Source organism: Nipponia nippon, unplaced genomic scaffold (genome assembly GCF_047370975.1).
Source record: "Nipponia nippon isolate SJK-2023a ecotype South Korea unplaced genomic scaffold, ASM4737097v1 scaffold_1, whole genome shotgun sequence".
NCBI classification, from domain to species: domain Eukaryota; kingdom Metazoa; phylum Chordata; class Aves; order Pelecaniformes; family Threskiornithidae; genus Nipponia; species Nipponia nippon.
Genome location: NW_028262290.1, coordinates 10,423,523 through 10,450,443, shown reverse-complemented (window position 1 = coordinate 10,450,443; position 26,921 = coordinate 10,423,523). Strand labels below are relative to the sequence as shown.

At 36.8% G+C, this 26,921-nt stretch overlaps 1 protein-coding gene across 5 annotated transcripts in view; it reads right to left on the bottom strand.

Moving 5' to 3' along the window:
- The window catches only part of ASAP1 (ArfGAP with SH3 domain, ankyrin repeat and PH domain 1), a 182,080-nt gene that overhangs the window by 66,028 nt on the left and 89,131 nt on the right, over nt 1–26,921 (bottom strand). For all 5 annotated transcript variants that reach the window (XM_087745946.1, XM_087745974.1, XM_087745965.1 and 2 more), the window contains 2 exons: nt 12,434–12,506; nt 2,941–3,086 (listed from right to left, as the gene is read on the bottom strand). In XM_087745946.1, the coding sequence (XP_087602072.1) occupies nt 2,941–3,086; nt 12,434–12,506 (219 nt within the window). The remainder of the gene's footprint in view (nt 1–2,940; nt 3,087–12,433; nt 12,507–26,921) is intronic.

The window sequence follows — 26,921 nt, the reverse complement described above, 5'->3', positions numbered from 1 at the left end:
GCGATCACTCTAACTCCTTCACACAGAAGAAAATAAATTATTCTGTAACCTCCCTCTCATGAAATATGCATAATATCACAACTCATAGGAAAGTATTTAATGAATCATAATTAAAGTTCAAAAGATTTAATGAAAATGGATCCAAATTTTTGAAGTATTTTTGTTGCCTACTGTGTAGTTCTATTCCTTATTCGTCTTCCTGTCTTTGAAGACCATTCATTATTTTATTGTACATTTATTAAATAAGGCAGCAACAATCTGCTCTATGTAAAAAAAAAGCCTATTAGCTTGCCATTCATCTTAGTACCTACCGCCATTTTTTCAATTAATTTTATTAACATAAGCCTCAGCAGCTACTGTGGGGCTTTATCAGTGACGTTTTACTGTCCTCCTCTCAACTGCTTTTTCACTGGACCTCAACTTTTATTTTAATATTATAAAAATCTTTTTCTTTCTGTATTAATCAGAATGATGCTTAAGAACAAGAGTGGGTCAAAAAAGAAGAATTATTTATCTTGGAGAGAAGAAAGGTGAAAAATAAGTGTTTTTAAAACACATACATTCGTAAAATAAGCTTGTTGTCTATTTGAGACTGCTGAATAAAGTAAATTAGGGAATAGCCTATTTTAAATCCTGTCAACAAGATTTTAGATAAATAACGCTTCATAGTCTAGCTGAAATAGTATAATGTTGTTTTGCATGAGTGTGGCTTCTTAAGTTAAAAGAGCTTTTTCCTCTTGATCAGCACTACTGTAAGTAAATAAATAATCCCCCACTTGTTTGCCAGTTGAAAGAAGTTACAAATTTCTGTGGAAGCCCTGCAAGGAACGATGAGGTCCAGAGAGCTTCTAACAAACTTGAGTTCTAGTCCCAAACTGTCCTCAAACTGCACTTTAACACACATTTTAACATGCTTATTTTTAATTGTGTGCTAAATTAAGTTTAAAGGAAGCTAAAATAACCAGAATGACAGAAATCTTTACAGAGGAAAGCAGGTCCCTCACATAACTACTGGTCTTCAAAACTGCCAACACTGAAACAAAGAAAGGATGATCCATGTAATAGGCTGGAGCAAAGCTCTTAAAGAAACCAAGCTTCATTAGGATAAGTGTGATCATTCTTAGATGAGTAAGTAGGTGATGAAGAGGAGGCAAGACTCAGAAGGCAGAAATAAGCACAAGCGTGAGAGGTCAGAAGTGACAGACACCCTGTTTTCAGTGGTGTTAGGGCCTGTGCAGTCCGAGATGTTTGTAAGTGAATCTCAGAGGAGTGCAGAGCCAGGTGAGAATGTCTGCTGATACTAAGCTATTCTGGGTAGTAAAGCAAAAGCCAGGTATGAAGAATTGCATAAGAACATTGTAACACTTACTACGGAGGGAATGAAATTAAAGATTGAAGTCTATGCTGAAAAGTGTAAAGTGATGCATAAGGAGAAAAAAACTGCATAGAGAAGCATGCTTATGAAATAACAATCATCAAGAAAAATGTCTCAAGGAAAAAATACCTTGAAGTTACCATATAGAATCCGTTGAAAACATCAAGCTCAATGCTCAAGTAATCATAAAGCAATCAGCCTTCAGAAAAGGGAATAAGAAACGGAACCATCTTCACATTTGTCCTCCCTCATTTCAGAAAAGGGCACAATTGTACTAAGATGCGATGCAGAAAGGACCAACAAGGACAATCCAAGTTATGGAATAACTAAGACTTAGCAAGAAAGTAATAGAGGGAGGGAAAGGAAGAATAATAGCTATCTGTAAATTCCTGGGAAAAATAGGGAAATTCTTACATTTCTTGTAAGATATAAGAACCGGGGAACAACAAATGAAAGGATCAGGTTCAAAAGAAATAGAACTGACATTTCAGAGAGCAGTTCATTTTAGCACTCTGGAGGAATCCACCATATTCTGTGCCAAGCACAGCATACATTCAAGAAATCCTTAGACAAATTCATGGAAGTAATACCTAACAAGGACTACAAAGCAAAAGATACTGCCTCCAGGTCCAACATCTGTGAGCTGAACACCGTTTTCATGACCACAGCACAGAAGTTATCCCTATGCTTGCTCTCCTCCTATACTCTTCCCTAAAAATTCACTCTTGGGCAACTGTCAAAGCCGGGGTACTGGCTACATGGACCTTTGACATGACCTAAAGCAGTTGTGCTCGTGCTGGGGACTCTAGGAAAGAAAGCCTGTAATATTGCTTATGCTTTACACACCAAAAAGCTTGGAGATAAGTCCAACTATAAGAAAAACATAAAACTGAAGCAATCGCTTTCTGAATATAACAGCTATCAAACCCATGCAACATGATTTCACAAGAAACGTGGCTTCATTACTTTCAGTATTCAAAGATATTTGCTACGACTACAGTTTTATTATCCAGCTTTCAGAATTAAAAGGCCTAAGACAAACTTCACATGAGACAAACCTTTAAACCACCTTCATAAGCCTACTATTTGAGCAATGGATGCTTTGTATACCACAGGGAGAACAGACTGTTAACACCATTTAAGCATGCTCCCCAAATCGTTATTTTTCTTCCAAAAAGTGAAAGTTTCTCTTTTTGAGGTACGACAAAGAAGCCATAACATAACTAATGGTATTGGATTTTTAACTGGAAAGACTTCAAGTCAGGTAATGATTTAAAATTAAGGTCCATAAGAAGAGATATATAACACTGTCAATCACTTCAGAATGATGCCTCAAGTGATGTCTCAACATTTATATTTTTCTTCTTAACTGCCAATTAACACTCAAACACAGTGAGTGTGTAATAACACCCTTTAGTGATAATCTCTGCAGAAATTATTGTGGTTTTGGAAAAAAACCTGAAAGCATCTCTAAAATTATCATCAGTCATCAGGATCATGAAGTTGTTGTATTGTACTTTATTGTGGGAAAAACTAAAAAAATAAGAAAGTTTGAAACTCCTCACCAGGTTCTTCAGCAGCGTTGATAATTCTTTAGTAAGCGTGGAAAATTTTACAAAAGCCGTGCCAAGATCTGGATTATCCCGACTTAAAAAATTACTTCCAAATTTATCAAGTACTTGTGCATAGTTTTCTTCATTTTGAACATGATCTGCAAAGAGAAATTAAAAGTCAGAAAGTTTTTCTTGTAGACAGTCAATTATTATTTTAAGCTTATGTATTGCAATATAGTGACAAACCAACTGACAAACAGTACTTTCAAAAAAGCCAGAAGTTAACACGTTTACTGAAAATTACAATAATTTTAATATTAAAAAGACGTATTTAGCAATAAACATATATATGCTTCTTTTAAATCAGTCACCTGAATTTGTAATACATCAATGAAAAAAGCTCTGTAGTTATTAATAAAGTAATACGATCAATAAAAGATCAATCGAACAATATAAGTACATGTGCTCATTTTGTAAACATAGGAATTTAGAGTTGTCTACTGTAATGCAAACTTTTTATTTATTGTAATGTAGGACACTTTTGCAGAACACAAAGTCAACAGTACCAGATACAAAACTAAGGAGACTAAGTCTGAATCTGACTGCAAGTTTAAAAGCAGAAACGTGTCTTACAGAAAAAGATTCCCTTTTCACCTCCTTTGTAAAACTGAGTTATCCCACAGAATGGAAGGTATATTGGTATATACTTGTATATTGGTATAAGACTTGTTTGAATATATTTCATAGCAAATTGGACGTACAGAGAGGTCAGAACGAAGAAGATGAAACTGAAGCCAGTGAAAGCAAGCAAAATCCGTAACTCAAGGATGAAGGAAATTCTGAATTACAGACCATTGTGCCTGAAATGTTTTTCCTGCTTCTATTACTTTCCTTTCTGGCATCTGTTTGCATATTTTTTGTTACTTCTATTTTAGCATCTTTAAGTAGAAAATTTGCCACTACAGCCCTTTGGGACACACTTTATCCCTCTTCATCTCTCTTAGAGGAATATTGTTGGTATTAATTAAATCAACATTTCACTTTAACAAGTTTCCTAGTCTTACTATGTTTTTTTCTGTAAGCCACAAACACAAAACCACAGAGCTATTCCAACTAGAACAAGTTCTGTTCGATGAACGAAGGGGTGGAAAGAGAGTAGAGTTCCCAATAGGTACCATGTTTTTCCCCAAAAGACCTGCAAGTTTTATATTCTTCAAGTTGTCATATTGCCTGAGAGTATTCGAATTACAAGGGGGGGGGGGGGGGGGGGGAACTGCAAAGAAAGAAAAAGAAAAAAAAAAAAAGACATCACTTAAACAAGGCTCATGGATAGTGTCTCACAATCTACTTTGACATTAACTAAGAGCTGACGAAGAGTTAAACAATAACACTTCAAGGTATTACAGGTACTCAAAACAACAATGCACTAAAGCTCCAACAAAAAAAAAGTGAAAACCTATTAGAAGACAAAAGGAAAAAAAAAGGAAAAAAATCATAGTGCTTATTTACCAAAAACAAAACCCAAGCCCCACACATTAGACAAGTTACATTCTAAAATTAACACTGAGGTTTTCAAAAGGCCAAATATTTAATCATATGTTAATACGGGTTGTAACTCAAACAGTATGTTTTTAATAAAACTGTTCCAAAAGCATACGGTTTTAATCAAATAGCTTAGCATTAAAACCAAGGAAACCACCATATAATAATAAAATATGCATTTTGTTTTGATGTAAAAGCTGTTGCATAAATATACACAGAAGACTTTATCTAAGAAGGAGCTTTGGCTTACACAGTTCTGAGCTAATAAAGCTGAAATGTACCCTACTGTGCTGAAGGAAAAGGAAGGATAATGGAACAAGGTTGGAAAGAAACCTGCTAGCTCATGGAACCCCTGTCCTTGCCTGTGAAGTACTTCTAACCCCACCATATTTCCTAGCATTTTAATTTTAAGCGTTGTGGTGTTTCATAGCGCATTTTCAATAATAATTGTGTAAAGAGCTGAAAAAGAGCTGAAGACGACCGTTTCCTTTATCTGTGGAAAGGCAAGAGAAATTCCCGGTCAGAAAGAGGAAGCAGGAAGCAGATCATTGTCCTAGAACAATATATAGGAAATTCTCAAGAATCCCAGATCGCAAATCACCTAAATCTAGAAATGAGGCTTTGATTACGATGTGAAAGGAATACTTCTGCAGTTACCACACATGTACACACAAAATTCAAATACTGTGTAAGAATAACAGATCTTCAATTTTTATATAAAGTATCAACGTAAGTCTTGCAAAAGGAGAAGAAATATTTTCTGTTGAAGAGGTAAGATAGTTCCCTACTTGACCTTAAAGGTACATAGGTGAAAAATAAAATCTGCAACGTAGCCTATGCCAAAATGCAATAGATGAAACCCGACACGCTTGGAGCAAAGAACAGGCTTTAATCTCCTTGCAGGTGCCTCATGCAAACACAGAAATGACTTCTAGTGTCCTAATAGACTTTCCTTTGCATAAAGCAAGCCATGACGTGCATGGCTTGATCTTTACTTCCTTAAATACAAGTACTGTAGGAAGGACTTTAATAACCCTAGAGAGGGAGACATGAGCACTGACAGCAGTACATACAAAGGATAATGTTTGCCTTCTAGAACTGGCTCATGTCTTCTCAATGCCGTAAACAAAGCTCAGTACTGTGATGAAAATAGAACAGCTTCCCCAGACAGACATCCTCCTCCTCCAGCAGCTTCCCGAGAGGTGCCAGGATCACGGGCATTTGAGGATGGGCTTTTCTCCCATTGACAAAGGGAGCTCCCTTCAAAGGGGCTGCGAGTAGGGAATCATCCCCTCCCCGATGGCACCTGCGCCCACGTTGAGGGCCCTGCTACAGAACAGCAGATGTAGTATGAAGCAACATACTGGACTGGATACAGCAGTGTTATTTTCTGAGCTGAAAGATGCATCTTTTCTTCTCCACAATTCACACCTTCAACTGGAGGCAGTTGGACTAGATGATCATTGTAGGTCCCTTCCAAAGGAAATATTCTATTCTAACTCTGAGAAACACTCAGAACAGAATTTACATTTGTTTTTAGAAAACCCTGGTAGGGCTCGTTGTGCAGCAATGTTGCAGCAATCCTCACTTTTACATTTGTTTTTAGAAAACCCTGGTAGGGCTCGTTGTGCAGCAATGTTGCAGCAATCCTCACTTCCGCGCTAAAAATGCGTATATTGAGGATTATGTGTTAAGAGGAGGAAATAATACAAATGCATCTGAAGACACAAATCCAAGCAACTGAGGAAGGAATGACAGCCACAGCCGCTTACAGCAGCCTTTTGCTACACCGCAGTACTCACCAGAAGCAGGGAGCACTCTTGCTCTGAGCCCAAAGCACTGCAGAAGCTCAGGCTTAAGGACTCCCAGGGCTGAATCCTACCTTGTTCCGCTGCCCCAGGCAGTCACCTGAAGTTGTCTATGCCCAAAGCCAGTCTGTGGTAAACTCTTCCCAGGACAAAGACAGAAGACTTAGATCAAATTCCCAAGGCATACAAAGAATTTGTACTCTTTCATTGAAACCCACAATATTCATTAAGTGCTGTGTTTATTTCCCATTCAAAAGTTACCAAAATGCATATGCTTCTGAATCCAGTGAAATTCATGTCTACTTGTGCATATTAAGTAAGGAAACGGAAGAACAAATACTGTGAAGAAAGGTTAAAGAACATCCTTTATATATTTGAGCTAGAAAACACATCACTAGAATTCAAGCCTTAGATTTCCTTTGTCTAAAACAGTTTTGTTCAGATATATTACCCTGCAAACACTGAAGAACGAAAAAAAAAGTTAAATAGTTTACAGAACAAAAAAAAAAAAATGCACAAACACAACTCTTTCTTGTCACTGATTATACTTAAATTACACCCAAAGAAACCTGAAGAACATCTAAATTACCGAGAATCACCTCTGCATATCTGGTTAAGTCTGGTTAAGAATCACGATTCAGAATCCTGATCAACTTGAAACTATTTTTATGTTGCAGTTATAAAACAGCTTTGTTCCACGGGTAGCCAGAGGAAAAATAACCAAGGTCAGAGCCAAACTGCATTTATGAATGGAAAAGCATACACATGAAAAAAGACTCAAAGACTTTAGAAAAAGCAAGAAAGCTGGCAAAGTTAAAAAGGATGGCAAAAGAAGTTATTTGAAATAAGAAAGCATCCTTTCTCATTTCATCCTTCACAAAGCTGAAATCTAATGAAAAAATAATAGAAAAGAAAAAAAAAATTGTCCACCATATTCTTATCTGGACTTGATAACAATAAAGCCTTCTGGACTGAGATTGCTGAAGGGAAAAGTAATGAAAGCCTCTTTCAAAGATTTCCAGAGCAAGGAGCATCTCAGCGAGTCTGCAATGTTCTCCAGATCATCACGGTATAAGAGCACTGAGAGATAAGCCAGCCCAGAAAGGTAAATGACTTATTTTTCACTCTGTGTTCATCGCTGACATGCTTGAAGGAGTTCTCATGGAAGAATTTTCTTTCAACCCTGCTTCAGAGGATTTATACCAAATCTAAGTGCTAACAGTAGAATTCATAAAAGCTGACAAAATGAGCAATGGCAAGTCACTTAGACCCAGGTACAGAAGAATAAAATAGGCAAACGATATAGCTGTAAAGTAAAGCCTCTTATTTATAACAGCCTCAATGAAGAAGAATGAGAAGCAAATATAATAGCTATACAGGAAGAATGAGAAGTAAATATAATAGCTGTTTTTAATAAGAGCTCCCGAGAACTAAGAATTCAAGTACGCATCAGCAGAGCAGTAATGCTGGTATATTCCTCAGGCAAATTTGTAGAAACTACAGTGCAGAACAGAATTGGTAGACATGTGAATAAATACAAAATGCTGAACAAGAAACACAGGTTTTGTAAAAAAGAAATTTTTACTTCACAAAAGTGCCCCGCCCCGGGGATCAACAAGCATGTGGGGAGAGGAAATCCACATTAAATTATCTGTTTGGATTTCTGAAAAGGTCTGTCCCTCACCAAAACACTAAAAGGAACTAAGCAAACAAAGGGTAACAGGCATGAGCCTCCCAAGGAGGGAAAACAGGTCAAAAAGGCGAGGTGGGGGAAAGGAAGGAATAAAGAGTCAATTTTCCCAACAGAAGGAGGTCACCAGTGAAGTCCTGTATAAGGCCCACATCGTTTAACAACATATAAATGAGTTAGGAAATAAGATTCATAGTGATAAACTCTGTTCTTCTTTTCCATACAATATTATAAATTATTCAGGGCAATAGAAACAAAAGCTGACTCCAAAGGTGAGATTAATCTGTCCAAACACAGACTTCTACAACAAGGATATCCATATTGGAGCTTGGGGTCTACCCTTACATTCAGCATAGGAAAAGTTACGGTTCAGCTCATCCTAATCTAATTGCAGAGGAAGTCAGACGTATCTCACCCTAGAAGTCTCCACATACATCCATTAATTGTGGATGGAGTCTATGGCAACAGGCTCGCATCTGCGTAGCTCTCAAGTTAGATGAGGAATCCCACGTTGAATGGCCAATGCATGAAAACGTGCATTAGGCAGCGTAACACATGAGGGAAAGCACTACCAACTTTAAGAAATTATTGTGTAACTAGACATTATAAAGAAAGGTTCTGGAGTTATATCACCTCAACATTCAGTACCAAGCAAAACAAAGCTGAACATCAGAAATTATTAAGAAACAAAGCATGCAAGAGAGCAACGTAAAAACATTGCCATAGCGTGCTTAAACCCTTAATATTGTGTGCAGTTCCTGCCACTGTCACCCAAAATTCACTCCTCTTCCCTGTTTTGAAAAAGAAAGTCTATGCTGACATTTTGGAGAAAGACAGTAAGGATGATTAAATGTATGTGACAGTTTCTACAAAAAAAAAAAACAAAAAAAAACCACAAACAAAAAAGCCACCCTTAAAACCCCCTAGGGCTGCTGAGTTCAGAAGAGGGATATTGTGGGTGATTGCAGAAACAACTCAATCCAGAAACCTATTTCAACAGGTAGAATGGGTGACACTGAATCAAGTTTGGATTAATCCACCAAGAAGTCCTCCAACGCTACTCTAGCAAGCTTTGAGACTTCAAAGCCCCCTACAAATTCTCATGTAGAACATGCAAAAGTCCCTCAATTTCCCATCAAATGAGTCATTCTGGTGGGCTTGAGAACAATGCTTTGAGATATGGACAGGGCCAGTCTGCTCCTCAGGGGACCTGAGGCCTGAAAAGCATGCATGGAACAACTTCACAAGGGAGCAAGAGTACATTTAACTAGATTAATGCAAGACTATAAACGATTTACATGAATTTAAATTCCTTAGACAAAATGAATTGTAAAACTCCATTAAGAAGTATCTAGTATCACGGCATCAGTCCTGACTCAGGTAATTCTTGGCCTTCATATCATTGTGAGCTGAGAAAATGTTTAAATAAATAAATAAATATCACTCAGTCTTTGCACTGTTTTTTCACTTCCTCAAGCATCTGCTGTTGATCATTGCAGGAGACCACGTGCACTGCTGGTCTGACTCAGTACCTTTGGTCTTGCATGGATTTCATGTTTTTATTTCTCCATTGTGTAAATTCTTTTGGCTATATTTGGGAGTTGTACCAGGCAACTAATGGAAAAGAGCTATTGAAAAATCTACAACAAAACTAATTGTGCAATCTACTGCTGTTACAATTCAATCCAAATGTTATAGGAAAGCTAGTCAGAACAGATTCTCCATTAAGTTCAAGCACCATTCACATTAGATGGGTTCTTGGTTACAGATGCAATCCATCATGCCAGCAATAAACAGCGAGCCAGATAAGGAGGAAGTGGTGAGAAAGAGGTACCAATTTGTATGTCTCACTGGTTTTCATAAACAGTACTTTCCCAAACAGAACTTTCAGATAGGGGAAAAGGGATGGGAACTTTCTAAGGGATTTCCACATTTCTGTGCTGGTATGCTTTCATTTCCACAGCAGCAGATCTAAATCTAAATAGGACAAATGGGTGAGATTTGTGCATAAAAAAGCAAAAAGTATTTGGGTGACATTTAAGCTTTCTTCGTAACAGAAGAAAATCCCTTGTGGTTCATGATTCAGCAATGAAGAAGAACAAACCAACATACCAGAGGGCTAGGTTTTTCTGAAGAATTGTGTACGAGAGATGGCATTGTGTGAAGGTCACTGTTCAAATGTTACTTCAGGCAAAAAACCAAACCAAAACAAAACCCCCAATACAACCCAAAAAATCCTAGCTATGACTTCTGGTAGAGTATGGATTGGATGACTGAACCGAGGAGAAAAGAATTTCTTTTGCCCCTGAATAACCATTTCTCACCAGTCCAGCTAGAGTTCTCAAAGGAGATCGTGAAGCAGGGGAGTTTTAAAAAAACATTTCCTACTTTACTAGTTTAAATATGGTCTCACCTTCTAGCAAACAATTAAATTTGTAAAACAAAATTCCAATTTTGAGTTTTCAAAAGGTAGTTAGAGGCTTGCTTTTGAAATACAAAAACTGAAACACTTAACTCTTACTTGAACTGATAAACAACAATACATTTTACAGCTAGTTTTAGTATGTTTTACATGAAGTTAAACGTCAGCAAAATCCACTTTCATCTCTGAAGCACAAGAAAATAGCTGGCTTAGCAATTCTCTTTGTACAAGCAGGCAAAATGGACAATGCCCTCAGACATATGGTGTGAATTTTGGGGTTGTCCTATGCAGGGACAGGAGTTGGACTCGATGATCCTTGCGGGTCCCTTCCAGCTCAGGACATTCTATGATTCTATGATAATGAGTTTGAGTTTAAATTTAGCCACTTTATTTTTATATTTATTTTTACAAGGTTTCACATGTATAAGACATGCTTTTAGTGCTGCTTTTATGAACCCTAGTTTATGTTTATCAATTACTGCATGAATTGCCTCCTGTGCACATCTTTTCAAATTATAATGTAACCTATCACAACGGCATTCTGAAGAGGGAGCTAGAGTATTACGTATACTGCTTTCTTTATCCAAAAGAATTCATGCTAACTTGCACCTTTGAAACAAGACTTGTTCAAAAAGAGTAAAAAAAAAAAGAAAAAAAAAGAGGAAAACAGCTACCTAACTATCTCTGGTCCTTTTTAAGTGCAGAGGCAGCCAATTAAAACCATTAACCAACCTTCTATTGATTTTACTCTATTGCTTTTACTTACAGGCATTGAAAACAATATTACTTCTATTACAAGACTCAAATCAAATGATAGGTAAAATCTGGAGTATCATTTATATATTTCAAAACAGGCAGAACACATTTCAATTTTCATCAGTTTTGAAATTCAGTAAGTAGCTACTTTCAAATGAAAAAGCTGCTTGGACATCTGAATACTTTTAAAAGCATAAGACTAAATACACATGTACCAAACACCATTCTCACTTTCTATCCGGCTTCACAGTCTAATGGGAAAACATTCACCATGAACTGAAGTTACAGAAAAGCTAATTAAAACATGGTGCTAGTAGAGCAACAATATTAGTAACTGGCAAAAGAAAAAATTTAAGAATCTACAACATATTAAAAAACCCGCACACTTCCATAAACACAAGTTAATGGGACAGCACACACAGCACAACACAAACTCAGACCACTCAGAAGCAGCTCTGCATAAGGAAAATATTTGCTAAACTGATTATTATTGCTAGGGAATAGGAACTGGGATTTTCTAAAATCCAGTCTTTACAACCAGATGGTTATTGGAAGGTGTACAGTTCTGTCACCCTACCTGCCTTTGACATAGTTTTTAGATATTAAGAGAAACAGAGGTAGAAGCCAGGTATGCTTTAGAACATTTTTAAAACCTAATTTGTATATTGATCTGTGTTTGATCATCATTTGCTACTGAACTCAAACTGTTTATCAATTCATATTCCAGCCACCTATCCTCTCATCAAAGTTATTACTACAGCTCCAATAAACTATCAACAGTGTCTTCAAGCAAAATAATGATAAATCTCCACTATTTTATCTAAGAAAAGAGATTTTTATTGTACATGTTACGAGGGGAGAGCCAAGCGTTGAAGGAACAAACACATCTATCTGTAGATATTTCTTTTTATTTATTTATTTTTTAAACTTTTTAATAAGTTCTCATTCTTATTTCATTTAGAAGTGCACTTCATAAATTCAGTCTAGGACATTGCCTAGATTGAATAGTTGAAGGTAACTGCTTGAAATGTTATGACAGCAGGAAAATTTACCCATGGGAATTCTCCTAGAGGCCTTTGAGAAGGAACAGAAGGGTGAAAGAACTGGGGAACACATTAATTTGATGTATAATCAGAAGCAAAGAAAGAAAAACTTTAAAATGCAAACACTCCTAAACAGATAAGCAGCTCTTATGGTATACACTTCAACAGGATAAATTGCAAGACTCTTCTCAAACTTGAAATCAAATGCTTAGGTTCTCATCTAAAACTGAAAACAATGTCTTACCTTGCCCCGAATTATATATTGCTTTCACAGATTTTTTCACCTTCTGTAGTGCAGTTCTGTCTTGATCCAATGCCTACAATAACAGCAAATAAACAATCTTTAAGTATTTACTTCACTGATCAACAGAATACGCTGTAATATTTAAAAAGAAACCCACAAAATAAGTAGTTTCACAGGCTGGAAAAAACTGCAGATACAACATATTCAGCCTGCAGGAAGGTCTGAGATCATTCAACCCCTTCAAGACGAATTAAAGAACTGAAGTGAAAATGCTCAGAAGGCAGAGTAGAGTAGCAGTGACAGCGCTAAAAGAAAAATGCTATTTTAGTTTTGCAAGGGACAAAGCATTTATTCAAACTGTAATATATTTTGAAAAAAAAAGCAAGAAATAGCTAGCAGATGCTTCTGCTATAGCTCTATAGTTTCTACTACAACTAAATTGCTTATTAACTTCTATGGTTTTCCCACAGTAGTAGTCTTCTAGCTATAGACACAGATTATCACACTAACCTCTTGCCCCAAACTCCACAACAGAATTTTATAAATACAGAAGATGCAAAGTATAGCAAATCAAAAGAAAAAGGATTAAGATCTGATTTTGTGCAACATAATGTGACTGAAAGGAAATCTTTATAATAATAACAATATTCAAATATGCATTTTCAGGATTCCCTCTTTCTGAATTTCAAATTTTCTGCAATAGTTTCAAAATCCAGAAGAAAACGTTATTAAGTAATGACGAATTTAGTATTATATTTCTAGGTACTTCCTTTTTAAGCATCATAACTTCTCCCTATCCACTAGTAATCAGATGTAAGAAATCAAATTAACATGAGAAAAAAATATTATGATACAGCAAAATATAAAATCAAAGTAAACATTAGTCTAGACTTGTGGAATTAAGAAACTTAAAAGCTACATACTGGTACTCCGCGCAGTGATCCAGTTAATTTCACTTAAGTGTGAGTTTTGGATATTCTGCATACTTAACATGTTGTACATGGTTCCCTGCTATCCATGGAGAACACACAGAGAAACGGTTAAATCATTTCCTACATTTTTTTCCCCATTTGGATCATAGGCAATTTCCCATCAAATAAGTAAAGTTAGATCAATAATCTCAAGTTTTAATGAAGCTGGCAGTGTTTGCCATATGATATCCGCGTTCAAACCACTGAAGACTGGAGAACTTGCGCTCAGAATTACTGTCAGGATAGCAGCCCAACTGAGCCTGGTAGCTGTTGCAGAGACCCTTGGGTAGCCATACTACCCAAAGAGCTTAAAGCTTGGAGCTCCTGTGGGTCTGATATCTGAAGACTGGCAGACCAAGGCAGAATGGCAGCTACTCCTACAGCAGGGTGTACCTGTACCTCAGCAGGGAAGGGCATCACCAGCAACACTGAGTGAAAAGTTAACCAATAAGCAGAGCTTTTTTGTCAAAGCTGAGATGATTAAAGTATATTGCACTGGGCATTAAGAAGCTCCAAAAAAACCCACAGCAGGAGCTCCAGGTCAACTGGAGTGTTAAGCACTGGAGATAGTCATACGTGAGGGTACCACTCCTAGGTAAGCTCAAAACGCTCAGTGTTACGGTGTATGCACGCTTACAGTAGGAACTCATATAGAGATAAAACAATTAATATATAATAGTTCTGTTTTGAAGTGTCCCAATTTTAACGAAGCAAAATGTTATAGTTGAACAATACATGAAAGTCTGTTACAAAAGAAAATGTAGCGTTTCTGTTTTTTAACTGAAAACCACCATATTCCTAAATCACGCAACCAGTTGTGTGGTAGCTAAAACTGGAAAGTTTGGAACCACAGAATTTACGTAAGTGCTTTCTAATACTATTTATCTCTGGGTTTTCATTTGCAGCAGAACAATGGATTCAAACATTCAGAACTGCAAATATAATTTATTTTGCTCCCCAATAAAATAGTGGATTTCACTTCACTTTCCTCTTGACAGAAAGAGTTAACATTTTTAAATTTAATATTTTATTAAGAACTCCGTGTTCCTTTTCAAGACAGTGCACAGCAAGTGATTCTCCTTAGATTCCTCTGCAAACACTGTCAAAAGCTTTTGCTTCTGCTTGCATGCTATGCAAAACAGTTGTTATCATACGTTTCTACTGAAGTTCTTTCCATCTTCAATGACGAGTAAAAAATAATGATTCACTTGTCTATTTGGAGTTTGAACGCAGGATAGTATAAGAATTTGAAACCAATATTTTGGAAAAAGGACAACAGTCAACAATGATGAGATTCAGAGACAAAATTTTGTATTTAATATTGAAGCAAATTGGACACTGAGGAGGAGAAAAATACAAAAACTCGAAGAAAGATGGTACTTGTTCCTAAAGATAACAGTCTAGAAGACTAGGACAAACAGACTAGAAAAATCTTCCAAATTGGATTTGATATAGAATTAAATTTAATCACTAATACGGGAGCAGGAGGGAAGGGAACATTCATTATTTTAAGAGAGCAATCACTAAGTAAAGCAATATACAGAGATGACATCCACTGCCTGAAGGAGACAGTGATCTAAGTCAGAATGACATCACAGGTCAATTTTGTATTTTTATATTTGCAAATACGATCTTTACGTGAACTAGTTCTTCTTAGTCCAAAATTCTCTAAATAAAAAAAAAATCTGCACACAGCTATAACCACATACCAGGGCAGAGTGTAAAATGCCTACCACAGCGGGAACCCAATCCTATGTAGGATTCTAGGTATACAAAAACTGGTATCTAGGGGTTTTTGGGTGGGTTTGGGTGTGGGTTTTTTTGGTTGGTTGTTTTATGTAGCTGTAGGTAGTTTGTTTCCAAATATATCACATTCCTATTGAATGTCTTTCGCTAATAATTTTTAGCCACACTGTGCTGCAAAGGAAGTATGCTGCACTTAATCCTCAATTCAATTATTATTCCAGAGTAATGTTTTAAGTATGTTAACCTGGAAAGGAACAGCCTTGCTTTCCCCAGTTAGGCGAAAGCATGCTTTTGCAGTATCTGGTAATTTTATTTTCCAGTATTTAGAATACTAAATATTTTTACTCCTCCTCTTAGAAAATACAAAATCTGATCTGCCAGTAAAAGTGACATACATTTATATTATTGAAAACTACAGTGCCTTAGAGAACCAAGGAGTCTCTGTGACAATCTCTAGGTATTCAGATGTGCTCCTTCCTACATACTAAACTCTTCCTCATCACCACCCATTCCTGGAAAATGCTTCTTTCTTCATTTCTATGATACCACCTACCAAGAGGCCTTTTTAACTTCCCTGGGAGAAGGTTTTCTTACCCTCTTATGCCTGCTGAAAAGACAGATCATTTACTAAAGGTACCTGCAACACAGACTTGCTGCCTCCTTGGCTGAACAAAGCTTTATTCTTGAAAACAGTCATCTTGGAGACAAGCTCCATCTTTATTCAAAATAATGCAATATTAGTGTTCACAAAAACCCACAAGACATATTGGTGAAGAAATGAAGAAAAAACCCACCATATTTAATCTGCTTATATAAAAATAAACAAGGAAAGCTCCTTGCTCTTCATACTCAGCAGATTTGCTATGCACGATCTCTGACATACACCCTGTCAAGCTTTCATATTCCTGCATTCGCTTATATTGAAGCTTATGCTCAAGAAGAAAACCTCCTGATCAGGCAAGATCAGCTCTCCTAACTAATCAGTTTGGAATCCCCCCAACAGTCACCCTAGATTTAATTTCTCCTTTCTGCTAAAATTTAGCTACTTTGAACCTAGCCTGCAATTTCAAACCACCAACCCACTTCAAATCTGTGCTACTGAAGAAAGCAGTGTCTCTTCTTTCTCACACCAGAGCACTCATGTTGGTTACACTGTGATCCAGTTCAGGAGCTGCTGCGGTGACCTTAGCGCCGTGAAAACCAGGGGCTCCTTTTGAGCACTGCAGATTTAGCTCACCTTCCATCAATGCATAGCACATTGATAGAAATTTGTACTTACAGCTACCATTTCACATTCAGAGGCAAGACTTCTCACAGCACCATCCCTTTTAAAGATGTATACTTACTGGTAGCTATTCATACTGATAAAAATTGGAAAACTTGTCCACCTGAGGAAACAAAATCAAATTACTTTTGGGGTGGAGAAGGTAAGTCCTCCCAACGGACCATTTCACAGATGTAGATCACTGGCTAGCTGCACGTACACTTTTACCAGCATGACACAGCACACAAGTCAGTACCAGGCCAGAAAAGGTGAAGGTTGACACCCCATAACCCTCACCGCAGTCATCTCTGCTAGACGCGGCAGAGCCGTGCACTGCTGTTCACAGACATACACTGCTTTTGCCTCTCTTCAGCCCTCTAGAACCTGACCTCTTCTCAGTAAAGGGTATTTCTATTTTTGGGCGGTGCTCTGTTTTAATAGCCACTAAATTTTAAACCAGAAATTATACTACTGTGCAGTGTGTGAAGTGCTAGATTCTGGATTGCTGTTTATCTCTGATGTACTAAAAACTGCCAAACTCGCATTTAGATAGACCACTAATTGTTTCTTTAGAACCTTGTGTCTTTTTATTCTGTATTGATATGTATATATTTGTGCACATGCATCTGTGTAGATACTAATATGTATATATTTGTATGCATGTGTGTGTATGCAAAAGTCTACACACTAGAGATCATACTTAAGAATATTTGATGTACTTATTCCTCAAACATTAAAAGCATGGTTTGAGCAACACAAAAATCATCTTTTCTTGATTGATGTAAAACTATTACAGAAACTGATCACAGAAGTGTTTCGTATACACATTACATTTAGCTCTTCTAGAAATCAGCATCATCCTAGAGGCACCCATTTGCACAGAGGATGGTACAGCCCCTTCAGCCCACTAGATGTACTAAAACATCAAACTTCTGTGTACCTTGCAAACCTTTACAATTTGGAGTGGAAAAAAACCCCTCTGATTTCTGTTTCAGCCTTACAATAATAAAAAGACAAGAGTGGCTCAAGACACGCCAATCACATTAATATGTCAGCATACATTATTAATACCTTCAAGTAGATCATTGTCTAGAGGAGATGCATTTTCCAACTGGAACAAACTGTTTATCCTCATATTAGAGGAGGTTTAGAATTTCACTACATTTGTAGGAGGTCTGCCCTAAAAAGTTCCATATCCTACCACTACTAAAACTCATCCACAAAAATAATATACCAAAACAGAAGTGTTTTAAACAATTACAATATTTTGCACAAGACAAGCCCATGACAGAAGCCCGAAGGTCATTAGAGCATGCATGACAAAAAAACCTCTATGTATTTTAAATTATTTTCAATATTAAAAACAGTCTATGTGAAGTACAAAATATTTGAGGTTATACACACAAATGGGTATAATGAATGCTTGGTAGTCACATGCATGCGTTGTCAGATACAAAACTAATGATTTCACAGAAAATACATGGATGATGTATTGGCTTCAAGGGACTAAAAGTAGTAAGTCTTTCACTTATCAATTTACACACTGATCTAACCCTGACACAGAAGTAACTGACAGTTACTATTGTCTGTACTAGAAAATATGCTTGCCGTCTGCTCAAGTCCCAGTTACAATATCCATGTAACGAAGCACAGCAATGGCACCTTACAAAGTCACGGCTGTTCAGCACCAGTATCAGTTTTCTTCACAATAAAATCCAAACTTTATCAGATGGATAATAAATGCAGACTAGACAGGTTAATAAGTTATTACATGCCACTGAAATTGCAATAAGACAAAACCCCATCATTTCCCCAGTGCAATATAACCAAAAGAGAAGATACGAGTCAACTGTTGGTCTCCTGTGGCTTACCCACTCAGAAATGTGCAGACTACCAAACTCCCTTAGTTCTGTAAATAGAGAAGTGATTCAAACCACCCTTCCTGTCCTTCCCTCGCCGCTCAGTCTGTACTGGCCTTGCCAATCACCAGTTTGAAGTCTGTTTCCAATTGTTGGTCTCAGCACATGTCTACATGACAAAAATAGAGGAATGATTAAAATTTCCTAGAGATACTTAACCCCTTCGTGTAAAAGATGGATAGAGACAAGTTTGAACTTGTCCTGAATTACTTAAAAACCCAAAAGGTCCAAATGAGAGAAAGCAAACAAACAAAAAAAAAACATATCAACAAGCACTTATCACTGTAATAACTGCCACCAATATCATTTAGTACACCATCATTTACCAGCTACTCCCAAAATAAGACCAATTAAAAGATAATATTCTTTTAGAAACATCGTGATTGCCCTGAAAATTGGAAGCTTCAAGGATTTAACCATCAACTAATGAAAAAAGCATCAGTAATCAAGTTTAGGAAGTACAATTTCTCCAGAAAATAATTTTTTCAGGTAATGCCAAAGCTTAACAGAGATCCCATCAACTGAACTTCCCTCACATCTCCTGCCGTTAGTTACATGGCCTGATGCAATTCAACAGCCCCTCTCCAAACTGGCGTACGTGAGGAAAATCATCAGCCCTTCAGCGCTGTAAAGGTCACATTAGATGAGCAAGCTCATTTGTATAGCCTCTAAAAAAAGAGCTGCAAAAATAATAGTCACTAAATTATTCTTCAAGTATTACTCAAATGGCAGCACAGTAGATATTGCTTGTAAAATCTCTCTCTAAAAAGTTCAGTATTGCTTAATTGTAATTTGTTTTGACAATTAATCTTTGGTTCCCTCTTTGCAACCACGCTCCTACCCAGAAGCCTTTTCTGCAAGAGCATGAATGCAGATACTAATTGCTATCTATGTATGATTACTTCTAGACAAAATGAAGTTAGCATCATGCTTTTCCTAATGAGCATGGAGCAGATATTTGATCCTGTGCACGCTCTGACACATTTGGGAATATTTAACAATATTTTGGGCAGTTCCTTCCTTTAAGTTCTCAGTTCAGTTACATTAATGTTTCTGAGTTTAGCTCATTTTGTGCACAAGGTACATTTAGAGATAAGTGAAAAATAAAACTATGAGATTTGTTTCCAGATACGATGATGACACAGATCAGATTCATTTTCTAACTTCTGTTGTGTAGGAGATGCTGAAAAGCCCACAGCGAGTGACAACACTTGAAAACATCCAGTGACAGATACAAAATTTTCCCCACAGGCACAGGCTCTAAACCAGCTTCCACTGGGTGAAAACTAATCTCGGTGATAAATGTCACAGAATCACAGAATGGTTTGGATCAGAAGGGACCTTAAATATCATCTAGTCCAACTCCCCTGCCACGGGCAGGGACATCTCTCACTAGGTCAGGTTGCTCAAAGCCCCTTGAACACTTCCAATGATGGGGCATCCACAACTTCGCTGGGCACGATGGGGCACCCACAACTTCTCAGTGCCACTATTCTTACCTTTACATTGGCAACAACAGGCCTTGAACTAGTGACAACTGGTTCAACAGCTCTACTATCATTTGCTATATGCAAACTCACTTCATGATACCAGTCAGCTTTACTACTACTAATTAGAAACCTAAGACAGCAAAAACAGTGAAGAGAACTTACCAGTTTTCATGTCACTGCAGCACAATTTTACCTATTCCTTACTCCAGCAGCCGACAAACACACTAGCATGATTAATGGGGTAAAATACGGTTAAAGCTCAGAAACCAGCAAACCCATAGCCAGGCCCACAGCTCCTGAAGATACCATTGTACAAGATTCCCAAGTTGCACACACAACTTTGTTAAAGCTGCGTAGCACTAGCAAAGAACACAAATAAGAGAGTTTTTTTGTATTATAAATGCTTCTGCATTTAAAAATAAGCACTGCTGTTGCACTCTACTTTTTAGCAAGTTATGGCATATTGTCAATCTTTTTTCCCCTGAGTTGATCCTTCTGGTCCACATTAGCAATCTGCTAAGTACTGCTTGAAAAGCACAAAGGGAATGATCTTCACAATCTAAGAAATAAGAGCCTATTCTGCACCTGTGCTCTCACAAACCCCTCCTTACACTTTTTTCGAAGTCCAGTGGAAATACATTACTTTGAGTGCGAGTATTGGCTACAGAATACTACCCTACAAAATCTTTTCTTCCAGCATACAAATATACCGTTCCATAGAAATAGTATATAAATGAAATTTTTAATTAATTTATTGAAGATACTTGTAATTTGAAAAACTCAATACACTACAAAGTGCCATTTCCATTTAACAAATCCTAACCTAAAAAGCTTATATGCAAAAGACGTAACTAAATACAATTCAAAGCAGCCCAAAATAGAAGAAGTTTATTTATTTTCTAGAACAACCAAAAAATAAATACATCAGAAGACAGTGAATAGTTGAGGTAAGGTCTTTCAAAAGGCAGCAAACTGAAGAGAAGATGGCATGCAAACAGCATAAACACACATGCACTGAATAGAAGTGCTAGTAGACAAATTTATTAGAAAGAAATGTGATTCTTAGCAACTTGAATTGGAAAAAAAAAAGCACAAAAGTCTCTGGAGAATTGCTCCTCCCCCACCATATCTGACTGTAAATTTCACTAACAGGAGAGCCCTTCAGTTGCCGCACCAGAGTTAAATACCACAAAAATATTTTCCTCCCATGTTAACTCTTCTCTTCCTTCTTCTTCTGAAACCACAGAATATTTTGCAGCATGCTCTGTATTTAAGCTGTTATCCCAGTAACTCTCAGGCATTACCCACTCAGGGAGGCACTAGAAGAGTCACTAGATCAGGACTCGTGAGTTACAATTATTACCACCTTCTCAGTCAGCAAAATTCTTCAAATATTGTACATGGATTCCATGAATGTTACAGAAGCTCGAAAGTGATACTCGAGGATAAAGAAAGCACTCCTCACTCAGCCATTGCCAGCCTCGCAGTGGCGTTGCAGTTACACAGTACACTTATACCTCCTAGCTCTATAAATTCCAATCAGTATTGTTATTTGTCTGTATCTGGTATTAGCTAGCAGCAGAGATATGGAGGACATCAGAAACATATTCATGGTAGACGAAGCTGTTTCAAAACATTACTACTACTATTACAAACCCTTTTTTCTTTAAAACATTGCATCATTGGCGGGCGGGGGGGGGGGGCATGATCCCTTACTGGAGAACAGAAACAACTCATGCTCCTTCTCCTCCTAATCCCTGAAGTAGTACTTAAATGCATACCTTGATGCATGACTGCAATATTCCATTTCAGAATTATTCCTTTCAGAGAGAAAAAGCAGATATAGTAATGCATTAAAATTGTTTCATGTAAAAAAAAAAACAAAAAACAAAAAAACCCCCAAACATTAATTGTACCTATTTGTTCCAAGCTGCAGATTTCAAGAGTTTCAGTAGGTTAAAAAAAAAAAAAAAAAAAAGGGATTTCCATTACAACATAGATCTTGAAGACTACTACAGCATCCTGGGACACTGCTTACAGCTCAGTTTCATTTTGTTATTGGAGAGTGCTATGATGACAGACTCAATAAGACTTCATCTTACATCATGTTAAACCTGTAACCACCACCACTAACTATGAAATTCAGAGCTACACTCGGATGACCAGCTAGGAGAGTCTATCATCTAATCCTTCTTACAGTGTATAATGTAGATTGACATTATAGGATAACAACAGGAGGGAGAATAGAATAACAATAAATCTAGAAATATTCTAGAAAATAAGCACACGTTCTTTTGTTTGTTTGTTTTTAAGGTAAAAGTTAAAGATGGAAATGAGAAATTTTACAATATACAACAGGAACTGCATTTCTAATCATCATGATTAGACTTGGGGTAAAGATGATTTACAAAATGCACAAGAGAGGTTTTGAGTCTCCCCTTACAAAAGGAAGAAAAAAAATAAAATCACAAGAGCATAATTTAAATGTGAAGCATTAGAGTTAATTTTGAATTTCAATGTCATGTTCTTCTCTGAACATATTTAATTTAGTGGGGGAAATTACAGAAAAGGAAACATGATAATTGGAATAGTCAATTCTAATATTTTAATAAAAGCCTCATCTAAACCCCTCTACTTTCTCCTACACTGTCTTTCATTTCTTTTGATCAACATGCACAAATAGCATAAATGTACATTAGAAAAACAAGATTCATCTCATCCTCGCTGTGGTACAGAAAACCAACAGACCTCTGAAAGCAATATAAGCTGAAAGAACCCAACCCATAAATGTGTGCAATACATATTATGTAATGATATATACGCTTTAATTAACGGAATAATTCTATATCCATCTTAAGACCAGAGTAAGATCTGCTCTCTCAATATACAAATAAAATACAGTGAAATGGTAAGAGATAGCCAACCTAAAGCAAAGACCTATAACCCAATTAGATTCTCTAGGGTTTATTTTTAAGATGCTGGCACACACTATGACCATTGGCAAACTGGTTAACTCTAGAAAGGAATTTCTGACTTACATACAAATGCGTAAGCTATAGTAATCAATCAAGGGTGAAAGAAAAGGAGATACTAACAACACTGAAATCCCACAGCGTAAAGGTAACCTTAATCTACCTGAATTGTGTGCATGACCTGGCAGAGTCATTGGGACAACACAGAAGCTACCACTTTCCCTTCCACAGGAAGGACACTTTAAATACGGTGCTGATTTTAAAGGCATTGTTTTAAAACCACAATGAAACTTAAAAGAGTTCATCAGTAATTTCCAGTATGTTAGGAAACAGTATGAACACTTTGCAAGCAAACTGCTACTTACTTCACAGCATTTTTTAACATAGTATTGTGTTTGGTAAAAATAGTCTTATGCTATTTCTCTTTTAAGACTGTATTAGAGAGCAGACACCCTTAGAGAATATTCTATAAATTTTCTTAACAATATCAAGCTTCAGACATAACTTACAGCCAAGATCCTAACCATAACTAAATTACATTAGCAACAACTTCCTTTAAAATACTCACTGTCAGATATAAAAATAGCTGCACTGTACTACATTTAGAAAACAGTAACTGATTTGTCTGATCACAGATGTAACTGAATATTGTTAATACAAATAATGCCACATTTATAACACGAGTATACAGTTGTGCTGCTAGCTGAACAAGTAACTGTTTTGTTAGGGAGTACTGCCAAAAAAAAAAAAAAATCCCAATTTTATGACACTTTTCAATTACATTGTTTAATCACTTTGGGAGACACTGTGAAGCAGCTTGGGCAAATTCGCAAAAATATAGAAGAGTTTTCAGGAAGGGAAAAGTCTTAGGAATAAGCCGGGAGAGAGGTGACTGTTTGAGGACCTGCGGCTTCTAAAGCATTCAAACTCCACAGATTCAAAAGCAAAAATTAGTCAAAAATAACAACTTCCCCATATATGCAGCGTCTAAGTAGAAGGTTCAAGTTCAGTGGAGGTAGAGAAGACCACGCACAGTCATCCTTCTCTTCCTCAAGTGAGGGCTTCAAACACTTTTGCTGACACTTGTGCTAGACTCCCCGGCATACACCTACGCTGAATATCAACTAATTGTGCAACAAACTCTGCTCTATAAAATATTATTTCAGTGCATTTTTGTCAGATAAAACATAAGCTTTGTACATCACTCACATATAGTGAATCATAGACATAAGGGACCTTAAACACAGCAATAAGTATTAACTTCTTGGAAATCAATATTCTGGCTCTACTAACGGCAACAGCAGTTTATTCAATAACAGTCATATTCTAGCAGCAGCTATTGACTTTTAGTTTATTTTGCTTGGACTAAAAAAAACAAACAAAAAACCCCAACAATACTTCAAAATGCTCACAGTTTATCATTTCCTTGTGATACTAGATACTGTATGGAAAGCAGGTTTTCAGTCTGTATACCCTTGTCTCCCCCTTTGGAAGAGGCATTCCTATGTCCGTTCTTCAGGTAACTACTACTTATTTAAGGGGATTTAAAACACATGGATCCCTGGACCTTGTCGTCCGCAAGAAGCAGCAAGGAAGGTGAAAGTAGAATCAGATTCAGTAAATCATCAAATAGTATTTCCCACAGAATTAGCTAGAATTTAAACTAAAGCACTCAGAGCAAAACAAAGTTTGGAAATAACACTTTTGCATACAGGAAGAATTGGAAAACACCAGTGAGAGGGAAAATATTGTTGGGTTTTGGGTTTGTTTATTTTTTTTTAATTTTTAACAGCAGTCTTATAGCTGAAGAGGATATATATCACTTCAAAAGACTACAGGTTGGCAATATATCCTTCTCTAAAAGAAGGAATATAATTTATGATTCAAGATTGAGAAAGGAATTTGGGAAAGCTAATGAAAACCCAGGCTGCTACCACAGAGTAACAAGAATGTATGGACAAAACTGATCATTACCATGTAGCTTTTCATTCTTGGATAATATGCAACTAGAAAATATAGGTTACACTTAAACATAGGAAAAAGCAATGGAATAGTTTAAAACCCACCCAGAAGAGCAATAATTACATAATAAAGTATATTTAATCAGAAACCGTGTTATTCCTATTTTAGTCCAATGATTTTTTTCTTTTAACTTCACAATCCTTCCCACCAAGCACAAAATTAAGACTAATACTAAAATCATTAATTTATGGCATTTATCTTAGTTACCTTGGCTCTCAAAAACAATTTATTCATTCCAGCTCACTCTAAAAATTATATTAGCTAATCCTAATGGATGCAGTTAGTGCTTAAATAAAATTAACATATCAACATTAGTCTTAAAGATACTCAAGAAGCTCACACAATTGATGAACGACTTTACATAAAAACTAGACAGACTAAGGTGCTAGAACAATAGTAGATTAATAGGCTGCACTATTTTAAAATTAAGTTACAGCACAGTAGCTCTCACGACATTGCAAGGAAGAAACTATGAACAGAACACGTAACTTTTAAATTTATGCAACAGTGCACTCTCTTGACAAACATCCTTAGACCTAGATGGTATGGGACATGACACAACGTTACCACCAATAAACGTAGTACCTTTTCATGAACGCTTTTACTTAGCCAGAAGATACTTTCTTCATTTTTAAGTTTCTGCAGCTTCTTACTGTATTTTTAATAAAAATTTAAAACCTCCAAATGCAATTTAATTCAGCGGAGGCATATGAATGAAGATGGATTTTTCTCCTTTTCCTTATGAAATAACAACAGTTTCACTGTTTCAGATATCTACAAAATACAATAGATATCGTATAATATACCCTAAATGTATGCACATGGTTAAAAAGATTCTCTTTGGAACGCAGAATGAATGTATAGAAAAAATGGTGAGTAATATCATGAAAATTTGGACAGGAAAGATGAAATGGTTAAGCAAATGAAGGTTAAAATTAATAGCATTCCACATCCCAGCTGGTACATTATGACCAGAAGCAACAGGTCAACAGGCATCCCTGCAGGTTTTAGTGGAAAGCTGGAGTGCTCAGTTGCTCCACAGGACCTGAAAAAGACGGTTTTCCTGTATCCCTCTGCCAGCCACTCATTCCCACTATCTCCTTTGTACCAGCACACTAGTGTTCAGAAAACCACAAAGTCAAGAAATTAGATCAGATGAAAATTGCCCTTTTCGTTTCATTATGGCCACCACAGAGGACAGCTACACACGTGGTGGCTCTACCCCTTTCAATGGATGCACAAATTTATACCAGATTAAAATTGCCATGTGACCATAACCTGAGTAGTCAGATGATATTTAATATTTCAGCTACAGTGAGATCTGTTCCATCCCAGCTGCATCCCTTGCAATCCACCTACTTTTGAACTGTGAAGATGCACTTTGAGACTCAAACTTGGATCCTTAGAAACCAACTCTGTGAAAAAGCAGCAATATTCATGCATGCAGGAATTAAATTCAATTTTCTCCTTCACCAGAAGGGGTGACTCAGGCTACACGTTTCCTTTTTTAATCTCACATTCTTTCTCTTATTTTAAAATAGTTTATCCTTCAGAAACTCAGTCAACTATTCAAACTACAGTAATTAACTGGAGCTCCTTATGCCTTTTCTCATGAACTTCACAAGTGCGTAAACCATTGCTGAAGTCCGGACTGAAGTTTTACATTTGTAGCTATAGAGAGTTACTGCACTTGACGACACCAATCAAGCAAAATCTGAAAAGCACTTTATGCAACTTTCAGTGTGCTGTATTAACTCTCTAGTAACCTTAAATACCTCCTGCTACATTTACAGGACCACTTATCCCCTACACCACACATCATTCCAAGCAAGCAGCACTGCCTCCCAGCGTGCTTCTCACTCAGAGAGAGAAGGCATTATTTAGTAAAGGTGAATTTAGTTGTAAAGGCCAGAAGCTGCCCTTGAGGGGCAGAAAACAAACTAAACAGAAAGAAAACATTAAGCGGTGCAACAGAAGTTGTAGGAAGTTGACAGTAGCTTTTCCAGAAATACTGTACCTTGAATTGCCTTTCACAGAGCAGCCCCTTCAAAAGTCTCACCTACTCCTCATTACCTGAGACAGTAAGTGCAACCCTTCAGATCTC